At 45.1% G+C, this 15,982-nt stretch overlaps 1 protein-coding gene across 6 annotated transcripts in view; it reads right to left on the minus strand.

The window, feature by feature from the left end:
- The window catches only part of Tet (Ten-Eleven Translocation (TET) family protein), a 213,772-nt gene that overhangs the window by 12,517 nt on the left and 185,273 nt on the right, over positions 1-15,982 (minus strand). For all 6 annotated transcript variants that reach the window (XM_084588460.1, XM_084588461.1, XM_084588457.1 and 3 more), the window contains 4 exons: positions 13,121-13,210; positions 12,894-13,031; positions 11,866-11,988; positions 6,565-6,714 (listed from right to left, as the gene is read on the minus strand). In XM_084588460.1, the coding sequence (XP_084444586.1) occupies positions 6,565-6,714; positions 11,866-11,988; positions 12,894-13,031; positions 13,121-13,210 (501 nt within the window). The remainder of the gene's footprint in view (positions 1-6,564; positions 6,715-11,865; positions 11,989-12,893; positions 13,032-13,120; positions 13,211-15,982) is intronic.

Here is a 15,982-nt window from a genome sequence, read left to right on the forward strand (position 1 = left end):
GAAACGAAGGCCCTCCAGCGTGGTACGGCAATCGAAGCAGCGAAATTTTTCATCGAACGCATAGTCCTCAGGCACGGCGCCCCGAGAGTTATAATAACGGACCGAGGCACTGCTTTCACTGCCAAGCTACTGGAATCTGTCATGCAGCTAAGCGGCACTACCTATCGCAGGTCAACAGCCTACCATCCACAAACTAATGGCTTGACAGAACGTCTGAACAAAACTCTCGCCGACATGATGTCCATGTACGTGGATGTTGAACATCGGTCTTGGGATGACGTCCTCCCGTACGTCACGTTCGCGTACAACACGGCGCAGCAGGAAACAACGCAAATGACGCCTTTCTCCTTATTGTATGGCCGTGAAGTTTCGACAATGCTCGAAGCCATGTTGCCCCACGACGGCCGTGACCTCGAAGTTGGCGCCGAGGAGTTCACTCAAAACGCAGAACAAGCGCGACAGCTGGCGAGGGCACGCATCCGGAACCAGCAAGGTCGAGACGCCCAGCGGTACGATCACCGCCACCGTGTAGTGACTTTCGAACCGGGTGACAGAGTGTGGCTCTGGACTCCGATTCGACGTCGGGGACTATCCGAAAAACTTCTGAAACAGTACTTTGGCCCATACAAAGTGCTCCGTCAGCTGAGCGACGTGACTTACGAAGTGCTTCCGGACGGCTTTTCTTCTACTCGTCGTCAGCAGAAATCCGAGGTTGCTCATGTCGTGCGCATGAAACCGTACTTTTCGCGAGAAAATTAGCGCACCGCCTACCGCATGTTTCTTGCTTTATTTTTTTTTTCTCTTTCTGCTTTTGAATTCATCAAACTCGCATTTATTTTTTTAGAGAGGGGGGTAATGTAGCGTGTGCAACAGCAGCCGCTAGGCGGCAGCTCATCGAGTCTCGTGCGCGGACTGGAAGAAGTGGTCTCGTGGCGTTCGAGAAGAAGCTGAAGTCGGCTGCTGTCTCTCAGTGCTCTCTGGACCTACTCTTCTGTGCCTTCTAGGTCAACCCCCCCTATTAAAACCAACCTTCTGGTTACGAGCCTAAACGGCTACGTGACAATATTTTAACCCTACTTGCAAGAGTTTCCCAACTAGGCTGATGTGGCAAGGGTGTGGTGCCATTGCTCACAAATTGTCACTACTACCATGCTTGAGGGGAAATCACTCCCACGGTATTTGTTACAACTGCAAGTAGTCCAGAGCAGTTTGGCTAGCTGCAAAGCATTGACGAGGGTGCCTTAAAGGGACAGAACACTGGCCAAAATATGTCATGAGATTATGATGGAGATGAAAAGATCTTGCCTCATATAGTACAGATCGAGCACTACAATAACAAAGAAAAGCGGCTTCACAATTTTAATTTGCCATTGAAAATCGCATAAAAACAACCGAGGCGCTATCTAGCGGAGAAACCCTAGTACTTTCAGTGTAGCCCCCCCCGTGACTACTTGTCAGCAAAATATCGCCGATTTCCGTAACTGCAAATTTTTTTTTTTCTTCGAGGAGTGCTTGCCATAATTTATTATATCTTGCGCTCTCTCCAGTGCGTCCTTAAATACAAACCACCTCTGCTTTCGCACCGCGAGAGGTATGCTTTCAGGTTTTGTGCCACTAGATGGCGCCACAGTGTTTGCAATTTCTTGAATGAAGCAATGACAGTGCCCATTAAAACTTTCGTCGACGAGGGCGTGTGTTATTGTGCCGTAACAGCATTGAGTGTGAAACTGAAAAGGACGTTACTCTGCGCAAAAAATGCCTGATTACTGTCTGGCGAGTGAAAGTTATATTTGTTTTTAGTACGTCTTTTTTGTCGACCGCCAGTCGTCATCGCGGTCGCTGCTCATGGTTTCCAGCATCGGATTACATCAAAACGGGCGCACGCATTGATCGAAAACTTCCCGGTAAACCTTTTCTACAGTGTTTCTAACAAAACCGTTATGGAATTGGACAGTTTAGACATCAATCTTTCCACTGCGGCGAAAAAAAATAGAGACCTAAATTCCAGTGTTCTGTCCCTTTAATTGCAAGCGCTACACAGGGAAGGGCTTCTAAACTACCAGTAACATACAGGCAGTGTACGTGTGTCAGCCTGCACTGAGCGTGGCAGGTACACACAGCCGGCTTTCTTGCTCATGCAGCTCCTACGACCAAAGGAGCTTGAAACTCGGTAAAAGGGCCATCATCCAGTGGTTAACACAGCCCACAGGTCATGTCGCAGCCAATAGGTCCGTTCGATCCACCTAGTTTGCTCACATGGTGCTGCACTTCACCATTCGTTTTAGTGATCCAACATGGCGCCCTCTGCATCACGGCGTTCGTTTCAAAAAGTGCAGACGTCATGCAGGTCGAGTTTACGAAAAGTTTGGCAAAACCGTGCACCTCCTCAGTGGTCAGTGCCAAAATGGTGCAGCTTCAGCCGCTGAATGAAAGCAGACGACAGCTTGCGCGATGATGGCTTGCGTGTTGTGATAAACAGTGAAGCGACCCTAGCTATTCTACTTGTCAAGGAGGACGGTGCTCGTATTCACCAAAGAAACAACGACGCATACTTCAAACCATGTCTAACAAGTAAGCATGTGCATATGTTATGGTTCATGCTGACTTCAATCGTGATCAAAGTTGTTTGCGCTTCGCGCCAGCTGACGCATGGTGCACATGCATCGAGGCAGCTGGTTCGTGTCAACGCTTCATTGCGATGTGCTAGTTGAAAATTGATCTTATTCGGCATGTTGGCGCCAGCTGATGTGAGTGGCAATATAATTCACATCTAGCCGACCACATGAATGCAGTCAGCTTTTGTACATCATCGCATATTCATGAATGAATGAATCCCATCGCCTATGTATATGCTGCTCAGATCAACGGTGCTAATCATCCCAAACATGAAGATTTTCAAATAGCACATCGCATCAAGTACGTGCTGTGCATATGCATATATATTTGCACCTTTTGCAGCAGCCGGCGATCAAAGCGCACATGATCATGATTGAAGAATATAATCAGCATGCATCACACCACATGCGTGTGTCTACTTTTCTTATGAGTACGCGTAGCCATTTCCTTGGCGAACTCGATCGTGTTCTCGTTGATAAGTGCAATAATTAACATCAGGTCCTTTCGCCGTCTGCTACAATGCACAAGGCCAAAAGCATCGCGGGCTGGATAATGGCAAAACTTCGTTATGTGCTATTTGAATATTCATCAAGTTAACCAGGACGTTGGCGTTGGCTGACGCGAGTTGCCCACAGCTGCGACCGCAACTTGTAGACGACGTCAAGGCTAGCAGATGACCCAACCTGCACTCTACCATTCGTTTGGAAGCAGCTGATGCTGCACCTGAACTGCTGGAACTGGCGCTGCACGCTTGTGGCACCGCTGCAGGACTTTGCAGAACTGGTGCAAAGAATGGAACTGAATTGAATGGAACTAATGAGTCTCGCTGTTACTCCGTAACATGCAATTTTGATGCTGTGCTGAGAAACAAAGCGTGAAGCTTCTTTTCCTGGCTTCGAATCTAGGCATCGACGTTAAAGAACTCCCAACCAAATGCAAGGAAAGTTTGTTTCCCAAGTTTGGTGGGGGCATCTCTAAGAAAAGGACGTGTGGGAAGATGCAAGCCTTCAATTCCCACATGTTCTGAGGCAGCTAAGGGATATGTCCACATTCTCAAAGCGGGCGCTCTCCTCTTCACTGCCTGTACTTCACACATGCTATCGTGCCGCTACACGAGGCTTGTTTCATTATAATTAAGTGCCCGGTTTGCATTGCAGAATAATACTAGAGAGAGGCTGAAATTTTTATGATTCTTGGTCAGTGCATGAAAGAGTTTGGTACTTATCTAGAACAGGGGTTCTCAAACTTTTTTGCTTGAAGGAACCCCAAAAGCCTTCAAATAGTTCCAGGGAACCACCCCCCCTCAGAGCCAGTCTCATATCAGCTGCCGGGTCAAGACGGCTCCTGTGCTTGTTCTTCAGATAGGCGAGGGCTGAAAATGCCTGTTCACATGCATATGTAGTTGCAAAGGGAAGCAAAATGTCCACTGCCCTTTCAACGAGGCCTGGAAACAGCGGAGCAGTCCCCATCCAAAATTTCACCAAGCCTTCACCATTAAATTTTTCTTTGAGAGCAGTGCTTGCCCTGAGCTCTGAGGATTCTCGCGGAACACAAGAAGACAGCCTGCGGAACCCCTGTGTTCCGTGGAACCCAGTTTGAGAACCCCTGATCTAGAACCTTCTTCCACAAAAATATTTCACTTTGTTGTGACTTACAACTACCAATGATTAACTGCACTTTCTGCACTAAATCAGCACAGCAAAGCTTGCCAATATGTGAAGCTTCATTACATATGAAGGCATGAACTGTTCTCAGAAATGCCGTATGCCAAACAGACAAAGGAGCAGGGGCCGTGTCAGCATGCAAGACCAGTAACCAAGTGGCGCCAAGACGCCTACAGGTGGAGAACGGCTGCAATAGTAGCCAATGGGCCTGCTGTGAGTGTGCCACGGACAATCGTAGCTGAATACCACCGGCACAAAGGAAGATAACGGTGGTGCCGCAAGAGTGCAGTATGAATGAAGGAGAGCCCGGGGCACTGATTGCAGTGGAACTCAAGTGCCATCGTGGAAAGGGCCCAAGAGGCGAGATGGTTGTCTCACCAGAACAGTAACATACATAAGAGGGGTGGCCATGTCTTGCTGAGGCACCGGTGGCAGGACATCCACGATGTACCAATATGCAGCGCACTAGCGACCTGAGCTTGGGTCATCTGCTGAAGAGCAGGAGTCAACACTGGTGGCGAGTCCTCCGAGAATACATGCACAAGCATGAGTTGATATGCTACATTTCCGTGGATGAACTGTTTTATTTGCATCAGATGAGGCCCTCTAGAAATCACAGCATCAGCGCACAGGAATTCAGCCTCCTGGCTTATTGATGTGGCAAGCAACGATGTGTTGCTTGGGAGCTCCCCGTAGCTCTGGCACAAGCTGATAACTAAGGCAACACTGTCCACAGCCTGGGCTAAATGCATTTCGAATGCATCCTTATCCATACCTTTCACAACATTTTTGAACTCGTCAGCCTCAGGCACATTGACACACTTGCATAAACCTACCACGTCCTTGATGTAGCTGGAGAGCGTTTTGTTTCATCCGGTTGCTGCACATTCCCACAAGCACTATTCAGTGCGGAGCTTGCACACACTAGGGCAGCCAAATAGCTCGGTGAATTTGGTTTTGAAGGTTGACCAGATGTCTATGTCCACTTCATGATCACAGAACCAGAGGTCAGTGACGTCAAAAACACAAAAACTATGTGGAATTGCATTGTGTCATCCCAGCAGTTGTCTGTGGTGACCCGTACGTATGAAGCCAGCCAGCCCTTAAAATCAGAGTCACCGGTTCCACTGAAGATGGCCGACCCACTGTTGAGGCGTATCAGCACAGAAAACCAGCACAGGCAGCCGCGGGGTCACCAGGGAGTGTCGGTTGGCAAGTTGGACATGAAAGTGCTGCTTCGAAGCTCCAGGGCGGCATCAGATGTCACTTCCACCACTTGTAATGAAGGTTTACTGGCATTTTCAGCACTAGGCACTAAGCAGGTTTTATTGATAGAAAGCAGTCATTTCGTGGAATGCCGCCGCCGTGTAGACATGTTATCACCATTGCACCGCTAATGTTTTTTTTTTTCTAAAAGCTTCAGTCATCCAGTGACGTCATCAAAGTAGGGGCAGATCAGTAAATAATGAAAATGCAGAACTTTTGATGTAAGAAAACATACCTCTTATGTAAATTACAAACTGCTCTCCGTTACATGCCTGTTATAAAGAGATTCAACTGTATACTGCTTTCTATGGGTGAGCTGATGAGGCAAATTAAATCTAATGCACTACAGTAGAATCACGACAATACAAATCTCACAAAGTTGCCAAAAATGTCGCATCATCTGAGATTTGTGTAACCAAAAATGAACAAATTCATACGCAGCAGAGGAAATGCATTCGCACAGATGTCTATATGGCTGATGGGATTTATTTATGGCCATGTATCACCACGCATTGCTCACACCGTGTATAGTGCAACCGGCGATCATGGCTGCAAAAATGTGCGGGCTGTGCTTAGTGCTTCATGGATGCAGTCAAGGCTCCCATGTTTGAATAATCTGTAGTGGCACCAAAGAACATTCACAATGTCCGAAATTCTGTCTATTGTACGCATACACTTTGGCCAGATAAGTTTACAAATTTTATCAGCCGTGATCATAGCATCAAGTTCTGTATTATGGTGATCTTTAACTACATGAACTATGTTTTGCTTTTTTTTTTACATAAAGGTTTACATAACCTTCTCAGTTAAGAAGCAATCAAGCGTTTCAGTGAAAGTGTTTTCAATGAAACAACAAGTATTTTAAGTCAATCGCTGCAAAACAAACTGAGCTATTTGCATGTTCTTGTTTTGAAGCTCTCACCAAGGTTTTAAATGGAAGTCTCATTCATTTTCATGACAGTACATTTCTGAACTGTTCCTTTTGCCTACTTACGGAGCTACAAGCCATGGAACTCACCTCCAAGTTCGAATTTTGTTGCATGGTGTGCGCTGCTTCATCAGGGTTTTTTTCTTTCCTGCCACGTTTCTTGCATGGCCCCAAAGGTACTTTGCGTATCCGTGTTGTTGTGTGGTACTTGGTGAGAACTTCCAACGATCCTTCTTTCACCTAAAGAAACAGAAAAGGGTACAGTGGTAAGTGTAGCAGAGATTCATGCATGTGTAAACCGCACTAAAATGAGAGTTGGAGGCAGTGCGTTGCTGACAGGGTACAGAGCAAACAGTAATGTCTAGATGAAGCTCACTTTTTAGACTCCCGAAATCTTTTTGATTTCCCACTTAAATTGTACAGCCGACTCAGATATATCAAACTCAGATACCTTGAATTTTTGGCTACAGTGAAACCCACTTATAACAATATATCGAATATAACAATGGGCAGTTGCTGCGCCATCAGGTCTGCCGTGTGTTCTATGGTAAAATAAACAGCTTATTACAATGGTGTCATGTTATATTATCGGATATAACAATGAAATGTGATCACTATAAGTCAACAAAAATGCAGAAACGTGGTGACCACAAAAGCGCGCGCGTACGCGGAGATGCCGACAATGCCGATGCAGTGACAATAAAAAAAATAATAATAATAAAAAAAAAGAATCGGAACAGAGTGCATTAAGCCAATGTGTTGGTCAGGTGCGCCATGGAAGCTTGCATGTCGTGGAGACGCGGGGTAGGATGGAGCGCTTCCTCACGCGGAGGAGGAGGGAAGGCATAAGGAGCTGCTAGGCACGGTCATTCTGAGGAACAGCTTTGAGCGCCCCCACGCGAGACCGCCCGTGGCCTAGGGGACCCGCGTCCTCTCTACCTCTGCACGGTGGAGCAATCCATTCTGAGGGTGCACTGACCGTGGTGTGCTACACTATCCTCCCTTATTTGCTTTGTCCAGGCCCTCGCTTCGCGGTTGCACATGTTTTGTGGCAGGCGTGCAGCAGCGTTCGTGCACGTGTCTTCCTAGCATGGTTCTAGTGTTCCATCATTGTTGCTACAATCTTGCTGGCCCTGGATTTCCCGTTAACAGCAATGGAGGATTCTCCTTCAGGAAGAGCAACACAACCGGCGCAGAAGAAGAAGCGAACGGCAATATCGCTACAAGTTAAGCGGAACATTATATGTGAGCACAAGGATGGTGTAAAAGTGTGCAACTTGGTGCGCAAGTACAGCCTGAAGCAACCGACGGTATCGACAGTCATCCACAACATGCTCAAGATTGAGAATAAAAGTGATGCCAGTACTGCCCATGCAATGAACGATGGCCGGAAAAGGGTTCGACACGGGGCCTACAAAGATGTAGAACAGGCGCTCTACCAGTGTTTTTTGAATGCCCGTGCAGCGAACCTGCCGATTAGTGGCCCGATTTTAGCGGAGAAGGCAAAGCACTTCGCATAACTCCTGCGCAACACCGATTTCACAGCGATGACCGAACTTTGGTCCACAGTGAGCGGTAGTGACGGCGACACGTCGTGACAAAGAATTTTTACATGCCGACGATACAGTCACGACAGACAAGGCTATTGTAGCAGCAGTCACTGGCGCGAAGGACGGTGACAGTAGCAACGGCGATGATGAACCGGAACCTGTGCAGGTTGCATCTCACCAGGAGGCTTTGAGAATGATAGAATTCCTGCGGGACTTTGTTTTTGCTAAGAACCTTCCACTGCACTATGTTCAGCAGCTGGATGCTCTGCAGAAAGATGTCGGCCAGATTGCAGTGAAACAGACGATGCTTACGGACTTCTTCCCAGTACGAAATAAAAAGTGTAAGCTACCTCGTCGTCATTAAATGTGTAGTTTATAATGTTTTCTTTGTTTTTTTGGTCTAATCTGGTTATAACAATGATATTTCCATGGCGCTTCAATATTGTTATTAGTGGGTTTGACTGTATATTGAACACAGACTATTCCCTTGAAAATCCTTTGTAAAAGTATAGAAAAGTCATACACTATACTGTATATACTCATGTAAGGGCCGCACTCGTTTTTTCGCAAGTGCAGCCCTTCCACAGGGCCGGTATTTTTCCGTAAAACATTTTCCGACTTTTCCCAATTATGCGTCCATTTTTTTTTATGCGACGACACACATTTCTATGACGAATTAGCCCAGCTGCGACAAATCCTTCGAATATATAACGCACTGAAAGTATGGATGATACAGCACGTGCCTGCACAAATGATGCGAGTTATATTACAGTTTTTTCATGCCTCACATAACCTAAACATCAACTACATGCATCACAGCTATCATACAGATGATGAAACTGAAACAGCATCAAGAAATAATTTCAATGATACATTACTTATTGGTCGCAGGCAAATACTGCATGGTAATCCATGCATTCTAATGTCTAACACATTATCAGAAAGAAGGAAACATCAGCTAAAATTTTGTGCCTCTAGTCCTTTAAATTTACTGAGCATTTATTCAATTTTCACAGTGTATTGGTGAAAGAATCTGACATCCTATGATTAGGCAATGGTTATTTCTGAAGGACCATCTGCAGCGGCTTCGATCAAAGTGAAGCAAGCTAAGCCTAACAACACCTAGCGAGCAGTGTGCTGCTAGCATGCCATCAGGTGATATGTAGCTACAAGTGCGTCACTGGTGTATGTACAAAGAATTTTTGCTTCCAGGTTAGAGAAAAGCTTGTATACTGCCATTTCTTATATATAAAACTATTTTGCAATTTCCTTTGAGTTCGATATATCCAGATTTGACTGTAGGAAGGTTTGGCCAGCAGGATATCAGCAAACACAGACGCAAGCAGGCAAATTTAAGTTCAAGTAAATGTATTTTCAGATCACCGCACCAGACAAGTAGGTGCAATTTTCCCTGATGTGTTCATTACAGAAAGCAATCATATGTTGCTAATTGCAGATACTCTGCAATATTGGTAGTACTACAGCAGATATCAAACCCACAAGCACCATTTTCAACAGATATGTGAGAAACATCTTCCCAAGAAATGCAAAATGTGGGAAAAACAACTGCAAATAGCTACATTTGCAAATAATAATTATTACGAATAGCCAAACAAAAAATGCAGTGGTGTACAAAGCAGTGTCCAAAACGGTGCCAGTGGCTGGCTTGCGCCCGATAGCAGTGGCGGGATGGCGCAAATCTAAAAACAGTGAAGCAAACTATGCTGCTGCGCTATGTTTCGCAAAGGAGGTATTATAGTTTCGCATTTGGCTGAGTAACGGGGCCCACTCTGTGGCTGCAGCAATGCCACAAAATAGCTTGCAGAGCAGCAGCAAATAAAAGGTGGCACAGGCTCTATAGTTGGATCCAACTCAAGAAAAAAGCGGCTTTTGACCCTCAAAGAATCCCCTCACAGCTGATGGCACTGAACGATTCTCATGATCGAGTAATGCCTTAGACCTGCTGGTGGAACAATACATGGTACGCCAGATAAAAGGAAGTTCACCATGCCTTAGTGAGCAGACTAACCCCATCATCATCATTACGAGGGTCGGCTGACACCACTGGCTCAAAAGCCTGCTTTGAAGGACATCTGCCGCTTCTTTCTCCAGTCTTATCCAAATATATACTTCGTCTCACAAGATATCTGCAGTACTGCAAAAGACAGAGGAGCCCTTGCAATTGTGCTCCCAAGTGCCTCTTGCCCCTGCACACTATAAAAGAGAATTGTGCTCCTACTGTCATCCTCGCCAATTTGGGGGGCGAGAGGCACGTAGGAGCAAAATTGTCTACTGTAGTGCGCGTGATCCTCATTGGACCGGGGTGCCTCTGCCTTTCGTAGTGCTCCAGACATCTTGTGAGACAAAGTATAGTAACGCATGTACACTGCGCAGTGGAGCACAGTATATCTGCATCTGTTTCTGGGAGCCTAGCTGCTGGCAGCGACCACAGAGACAGTCCATGTCTTGGCGTTGCTTGTTCATTGTCCCATGAAAATCAGGTTTGGGGATTTAAACGATCACTGGCTTCCTGGGTCATACCTCAGCATGCTGCCTGTCCAAATTGACTGGTGCAAGCCCACCCATGTCTGAATCAACAAACATCTCATGTATTCGACCATGGGCCTTGACACAGACGGTGCTCATAATTCAAATTATCCAAATTAACAAGGGTTGAATTAACAAGCTGTCACTATATTTGCACTTTCATAAATAGCCTACAATTGGCAGTTTGCAGCAATGTTCGATTCGTGTTGGGTTATTTTTTTTTTTTTTGTTCATGACTGCAACTGTTGTGCCGTGTACATTGCCATCCTCATATGCAATATCTTCCATGCCTTGCTAGACCTGCCTGCCTTTGTACTTTTTAAATACACTCACCACCATAGTGGACACCTGAAATGCCCATCTGCCTCGAATGGTGTGGCTAGAGCGTGATACAGTGCATATCAAGAGCATCTCACTTTTGCACCTGGACGGCTGCTGCCTGCGTCCATGATGTTCTCCCCTTTTTCTTTCCTTCATTTCAGGCAACGGAGAGGTAGCTGGGTGATAATCACTATTCTTTGGCTATAGTTGCACTCCTGAGTCTCAATGATGTTCATCCATCAGAGCATTTTTGAGAGAATTTGGGATCTACATGTGGCTGTGCACCGTGTATCCACCCGAGCGTGTGTGTGTGCAAGAAGGAGGGAGTGAATAAACACACCTCTGTGCACTTAGAGGTCTGTCTCCTTGTAGTGAGTTACTCTGGTCGGGGCCACTGGTTCGCGCAAAGCTCAAACCCACAGTGACTGAGTGCCCTCCATGAAACCACAAGTGGTGCCAATTCTATCAGTGCCTGCAATCTGCCCGATTTTTTTTTTTTTTTTTTGTCTCCAAGATGTGCTTTTTAAGTGATCCACAAATTAAACCACACCATTGAAAACAAGCATTAAAAAAGGTTTAAAATCATTATCAGCTAATTGAAATCACTGCTCCAGAAAAAGTGGAATACACACACACACCAGCTAGTTTGTGTGCTGTGCCTTCAGTTATGCGCACTGAAAAACTTTTTGAAAAGTGTGTGTGTGAGTGTATGCCAGAAAGAATTTACGAGATGCTTTGCATCCGCAGTATGTTCCTGCCGTTTGCAAAACAAACTGATGAAATGAAACATAAAAGTCTGGTCCAAGGTGCACCACTGGCGAGTTCATTTACCGCTAACCTCAGCATACATTCCAGCATGAACTTTTCATTCCAGACATGCCTCTAAGCCTCTTTTGATGAACCACCAACACATAAAATTATAGCTATCCTTGAGCACTTCTACACCCCTACTGTTGTTGTTAAAGCAACTCACCTTGTCAAAAAATCCATCTTTTTTTCCGTATTCATCAGTTGCATCAAGTACATACAATGGAAGCACATGCAGCTGCTCATCGTCACCTTTCTCAAATCCTCTATGTTTTGTCAGCGTCACTACCTGAAAAGGTATTATGGCAAACATCAATTCCAGGAAGGTTTTTCGCAGCTTTAAAGAAATAAATTAGCGATGTGCACTCGCAAAAGGACCTGCGAAAATGTGCAAAAAAAGAAACAAGAACGAGAACATCCAAAAGATGACCCTATCACAGTTGAATATCGTTCTTATGATGTCCTAGAATGGTCCTGGAAGGTTCAGTTACCTTCACCCTCCCACTTGTAATTAGAAGCCGAAGTTGGAAGCGCCTTATAACTCGGCCATGCATGTCATGTGGCCTCATGATGGCATCCACACTGTGACCTGAGGACCGATCAATGTATGGCCATGTCATCTGCAAGCTACCACTTGACAGAAGGATGCCTGTGACTTTTTGCTCAAAGTGTTGCCAATGATGGCAACATTCACGCAGGATTTTCAGGGGAACAGGACCTTTAATGCTATCCCGTTAATATCTATAACATTACAGAGCACTTAAAACAAAAACAGATGCTTTACATGTTTTTATCATTTGTTCATGCTGCACAAGAACAAGCCAAAAAGGTAGCTTTTTCTACAGTTATACTAACAGTCCTTTATAGGAATAGCTACAAAGTTTATTCAACTATTGTAGCGAAAATGCAGTTTTATAACTGCTAGCATTACAACACAATCTTTTAACATTACACCAATAATTCAAAAAGCTACAAAGTACACAGTCACATGGCAACACTCAATGGTAACAATAATTCCCCGTTACAGCCCGTTTCATGGCTACACACAGTCAAGAAAGGAATTAGGTAGTCATTGTTCTACGGACATAAAACAGCTTCCATGACATTGTTCATTTGGTCAGAACTTGGTTTTATCACCAGTACCACAGTAGGCTGCTTAACAAACCTGAAATCAAGTCTCTGAAAGGTACTCACGACTGTGCAGCCATTATTCATGTTGTGTAGATCTTTGTGGGCATGGGCGCAAAAGTCCACACAAGCGGTAACCCCCGAAAATGGTCTTCCTGGCTTCAGTCCTAACCTACATGATATCCCTTCAGACTCAAATTCGGTCTGAGAGAGGAAGTAAAAAGGCGATGACGAAAAATAATATCAAAACACTGTTCTTTCGATCACAAGTACCACAAGTAAATAACACACACCTGGTTCTTGTACGATTCTGGTGCAACCCTAGCATACAAGGGAGCCATGTTAGTGGCCAGCTGCTGCAGTTTGTCTTCAAGTTCCTGTTCCTGCATGTTACAAGCAGTCAGTCATCTCTTACTTCAATGCAAGCTTGGCTATATTTTGGAACTAAATCTACGCTCTCAAGCTGTGCACACGAAAACTCAACAATTTCCAAGCCGGATAGCAGCGAAAGCAGAAAGGGCTTATGCAAGAAGTACGCGTACAATTTAAATTGCACCTGAATACAGTCAAAAGAGCACAGACCAGTACTTAAAAAAAGTGCTTCATGACTTTAATATTCCTTTTAGTCCAGAGCCCTAACAAAGCCTGAACGCTGTACTGAATGCACCAAGCAGGAATTTAACGGCTAATAAATACCAGAGGAAGTTGTCAATACTAGTACAAACTCACATGAAGCTGCGGTACCTTTAGCACTTTCACTCTCATGCAATTCCTTTTACTATTAGTGTTGTTATCAGAGGCGTCAATAGGATGACCCGCACCCAGAGCGGTGCGCCACACGTCACCCCTACCCTCTTTCCTGCGCCATATCCAGATGCTGTGCTTCGTTGTTGAACTCACTCGGCAATACGAGAGATATTTCAATACAATGTACCAAACAAGAGTGAAATGCGATAGTGTCAACAGACTTCGTTCTTGCCTTTCCTGCTTGTCGTTCGCTACCACCTGCTCATCAGGCAACTGACACAATGACTTGCTTTAGTGTGTACATTCCTTTCTTATTTTTTATTCACTGTGGCATTTGCTTTAAATGGCAATGCCGTTTTGTACATAATTAATAACTCACAATCAGCACACCCTTAATTGCACTTAGCATGTGTCTTCAAGACCACTACGCATTATCTCTCCTTCTTATAAACCTAAACCAACGAGTCTTCGTGGCATATGTGAGCAGCATTATGATCTCGCAACCAAAGGACCTGGGTTTGACCCTCAGTACCAGCCCTAATTAAAACCACTTAATTATTGTTATTGTTTACTTATGTTACACGAACTTCCTTACCAACTTTGGTTTCATATGGATCTTTCTCTGAATTCTTCTGACCGTTCCTTATGGTTCCTTAGATTATTCAGTCACAAACAATACATTCACTGGTGACACATGGTTTTCTTCGACACTGAACCCTTACACGATGCATAAAAATTTGCTCATGAAGATAATGCAACATGAAAATGTATAGGTGCCCACAGAAGTTTTAAGAATGCGAAGTTTACAATACAGGCAACCTAAGCATGCTACCATAAAGCGAAGGTTGCTTTGTAGTTTCCAGCACAATGAACTTCCAAATGCTTGGCTGTAAAAACAGACATGCAAATGGTGCCCAACCCGAGATCCACCTTCAATCCTTCCTTGGGCGCATTGCTATGAAACAGCCTTCTGTCAGCGATGGTGTGTCGCATGTGCTATGTAGCTGAGCCGCCGATGTTGGGGCAGTGCGAATTCAAGACAAACATAGCATACGATATAGAGTGACATTCCAAACATTATGGTCAGCTGAAGCGTAGGGATATGGAAACCACGTTCGTAAGGCCGTAGCATGTAGTAAGTTTGGTCTTGCTTATAAGGTTTAATGCCCAAAAGCAACTCAACTCAGGCTATGAGAGAGGGATGTGGTGGATTTGTGTGGGAGAAACATCAGTGGAGGTTGTCACCTACAGCTTTTGGCAGTGTACCCGCCAAGTTCGCTGTGCAATTGTAATGGAGTATAAATAGTGAAGAAAATCTCTAAATTCAGTAGTGCAAATAGCAGTTAACAGACGTGCGTGGTGCACCTGGTCACATAATAATTGGCAATGGCGATTCATTTAGTGCTCAAGAGGGGTGTCGAGGAAAGAACACTGCACATCGAGACAACCACAATAAAAGGTTAGGGGAAATGTCACTAGGTCCAAGGGGTGCAAAGAATGGGTGATTCTTCCTATGCTGACAGAGGTAGCAAGAGTGAACACTACAGTGCAGTGGAAACTAGGACAGAATAAAAAAATAATAATAAAAGGCAGCACACACAGTCGCATATGCGCAACATGCCAAGATGGACGGTGCCAGGCACGTCGTAGAATTCCTGCAGGAGAGATAAATGGAGTCATTGCAGAACTGCAAGCAGTAACTCAGGCCTGTCAGTGTGGACATTTAGGCAACTGCCATCGAGGAGAAAAAGTAATCATGTAAGGATGCATTCATGGTTACAGAGTTGAGGCATTCAGTAAGGCAGCCTTAATAAGAAGTCAGGGCTCGACTAATGCCGATTTCTTAAAAACTAAAATAACGAAGAAACTAGGCACGGCGTGGGTCTCATTCGAGCCAGGCAACTCCACAGGGTGACAAGAAAAACAATCTGTATAGCGACATGGATGCCTGGACTTGTATGTGGCAATGAACAAATAATTTTGCAGGCAGAAAGCCTAACCTAGCAGCCAGCTCGTGGGGCCATTCAGCAAAGAAAGTGCGCGAGAAACACGGTGGATGGTCAGGACTGTGAACCGCTTGCATGTGTAATGGCTTTGGAGCAAACCTGAGCAAGATATGATGCATCAACATGGACTAGAATGGGTGGCGTTTCAGCAACTTGAGGAGTGACGAAGGAGCTTTCATGGGGGGCAAGCACCCAGGTAAAGAGAACGCCTTTCCTTGGGGGCGCTGTTTGCGGACAGTGTAGGCTGGCGAAATTTCAACCAAACAGCAATAACAAGAATAAAAGTGACAAAGCTTCACATACTACCCTTTGTTTACTGGGCAAAAAGTCATTTCATACATTTACTCACATAATGAACTCATTTTTATTCCAGGAAATCCAAGAAAATTATGGGGTGCTTTA

The sequence above is a fragment of the Amblyomma maculatum genome, chromosome 1 (genome assembly GCF_055883805.1).
Source record: "Amblyomma maculatum isolate TAMU_Amacu chromosome 1, ASM5588380v1, whole genome shotgun sequence".
NCBI classification, from domain to species: Eukaryota; Metazoa; Arthropoda; class Arachnida; order Ixodida; family Ixodidae; genus Amblyomma; species Amblyomma maculatum.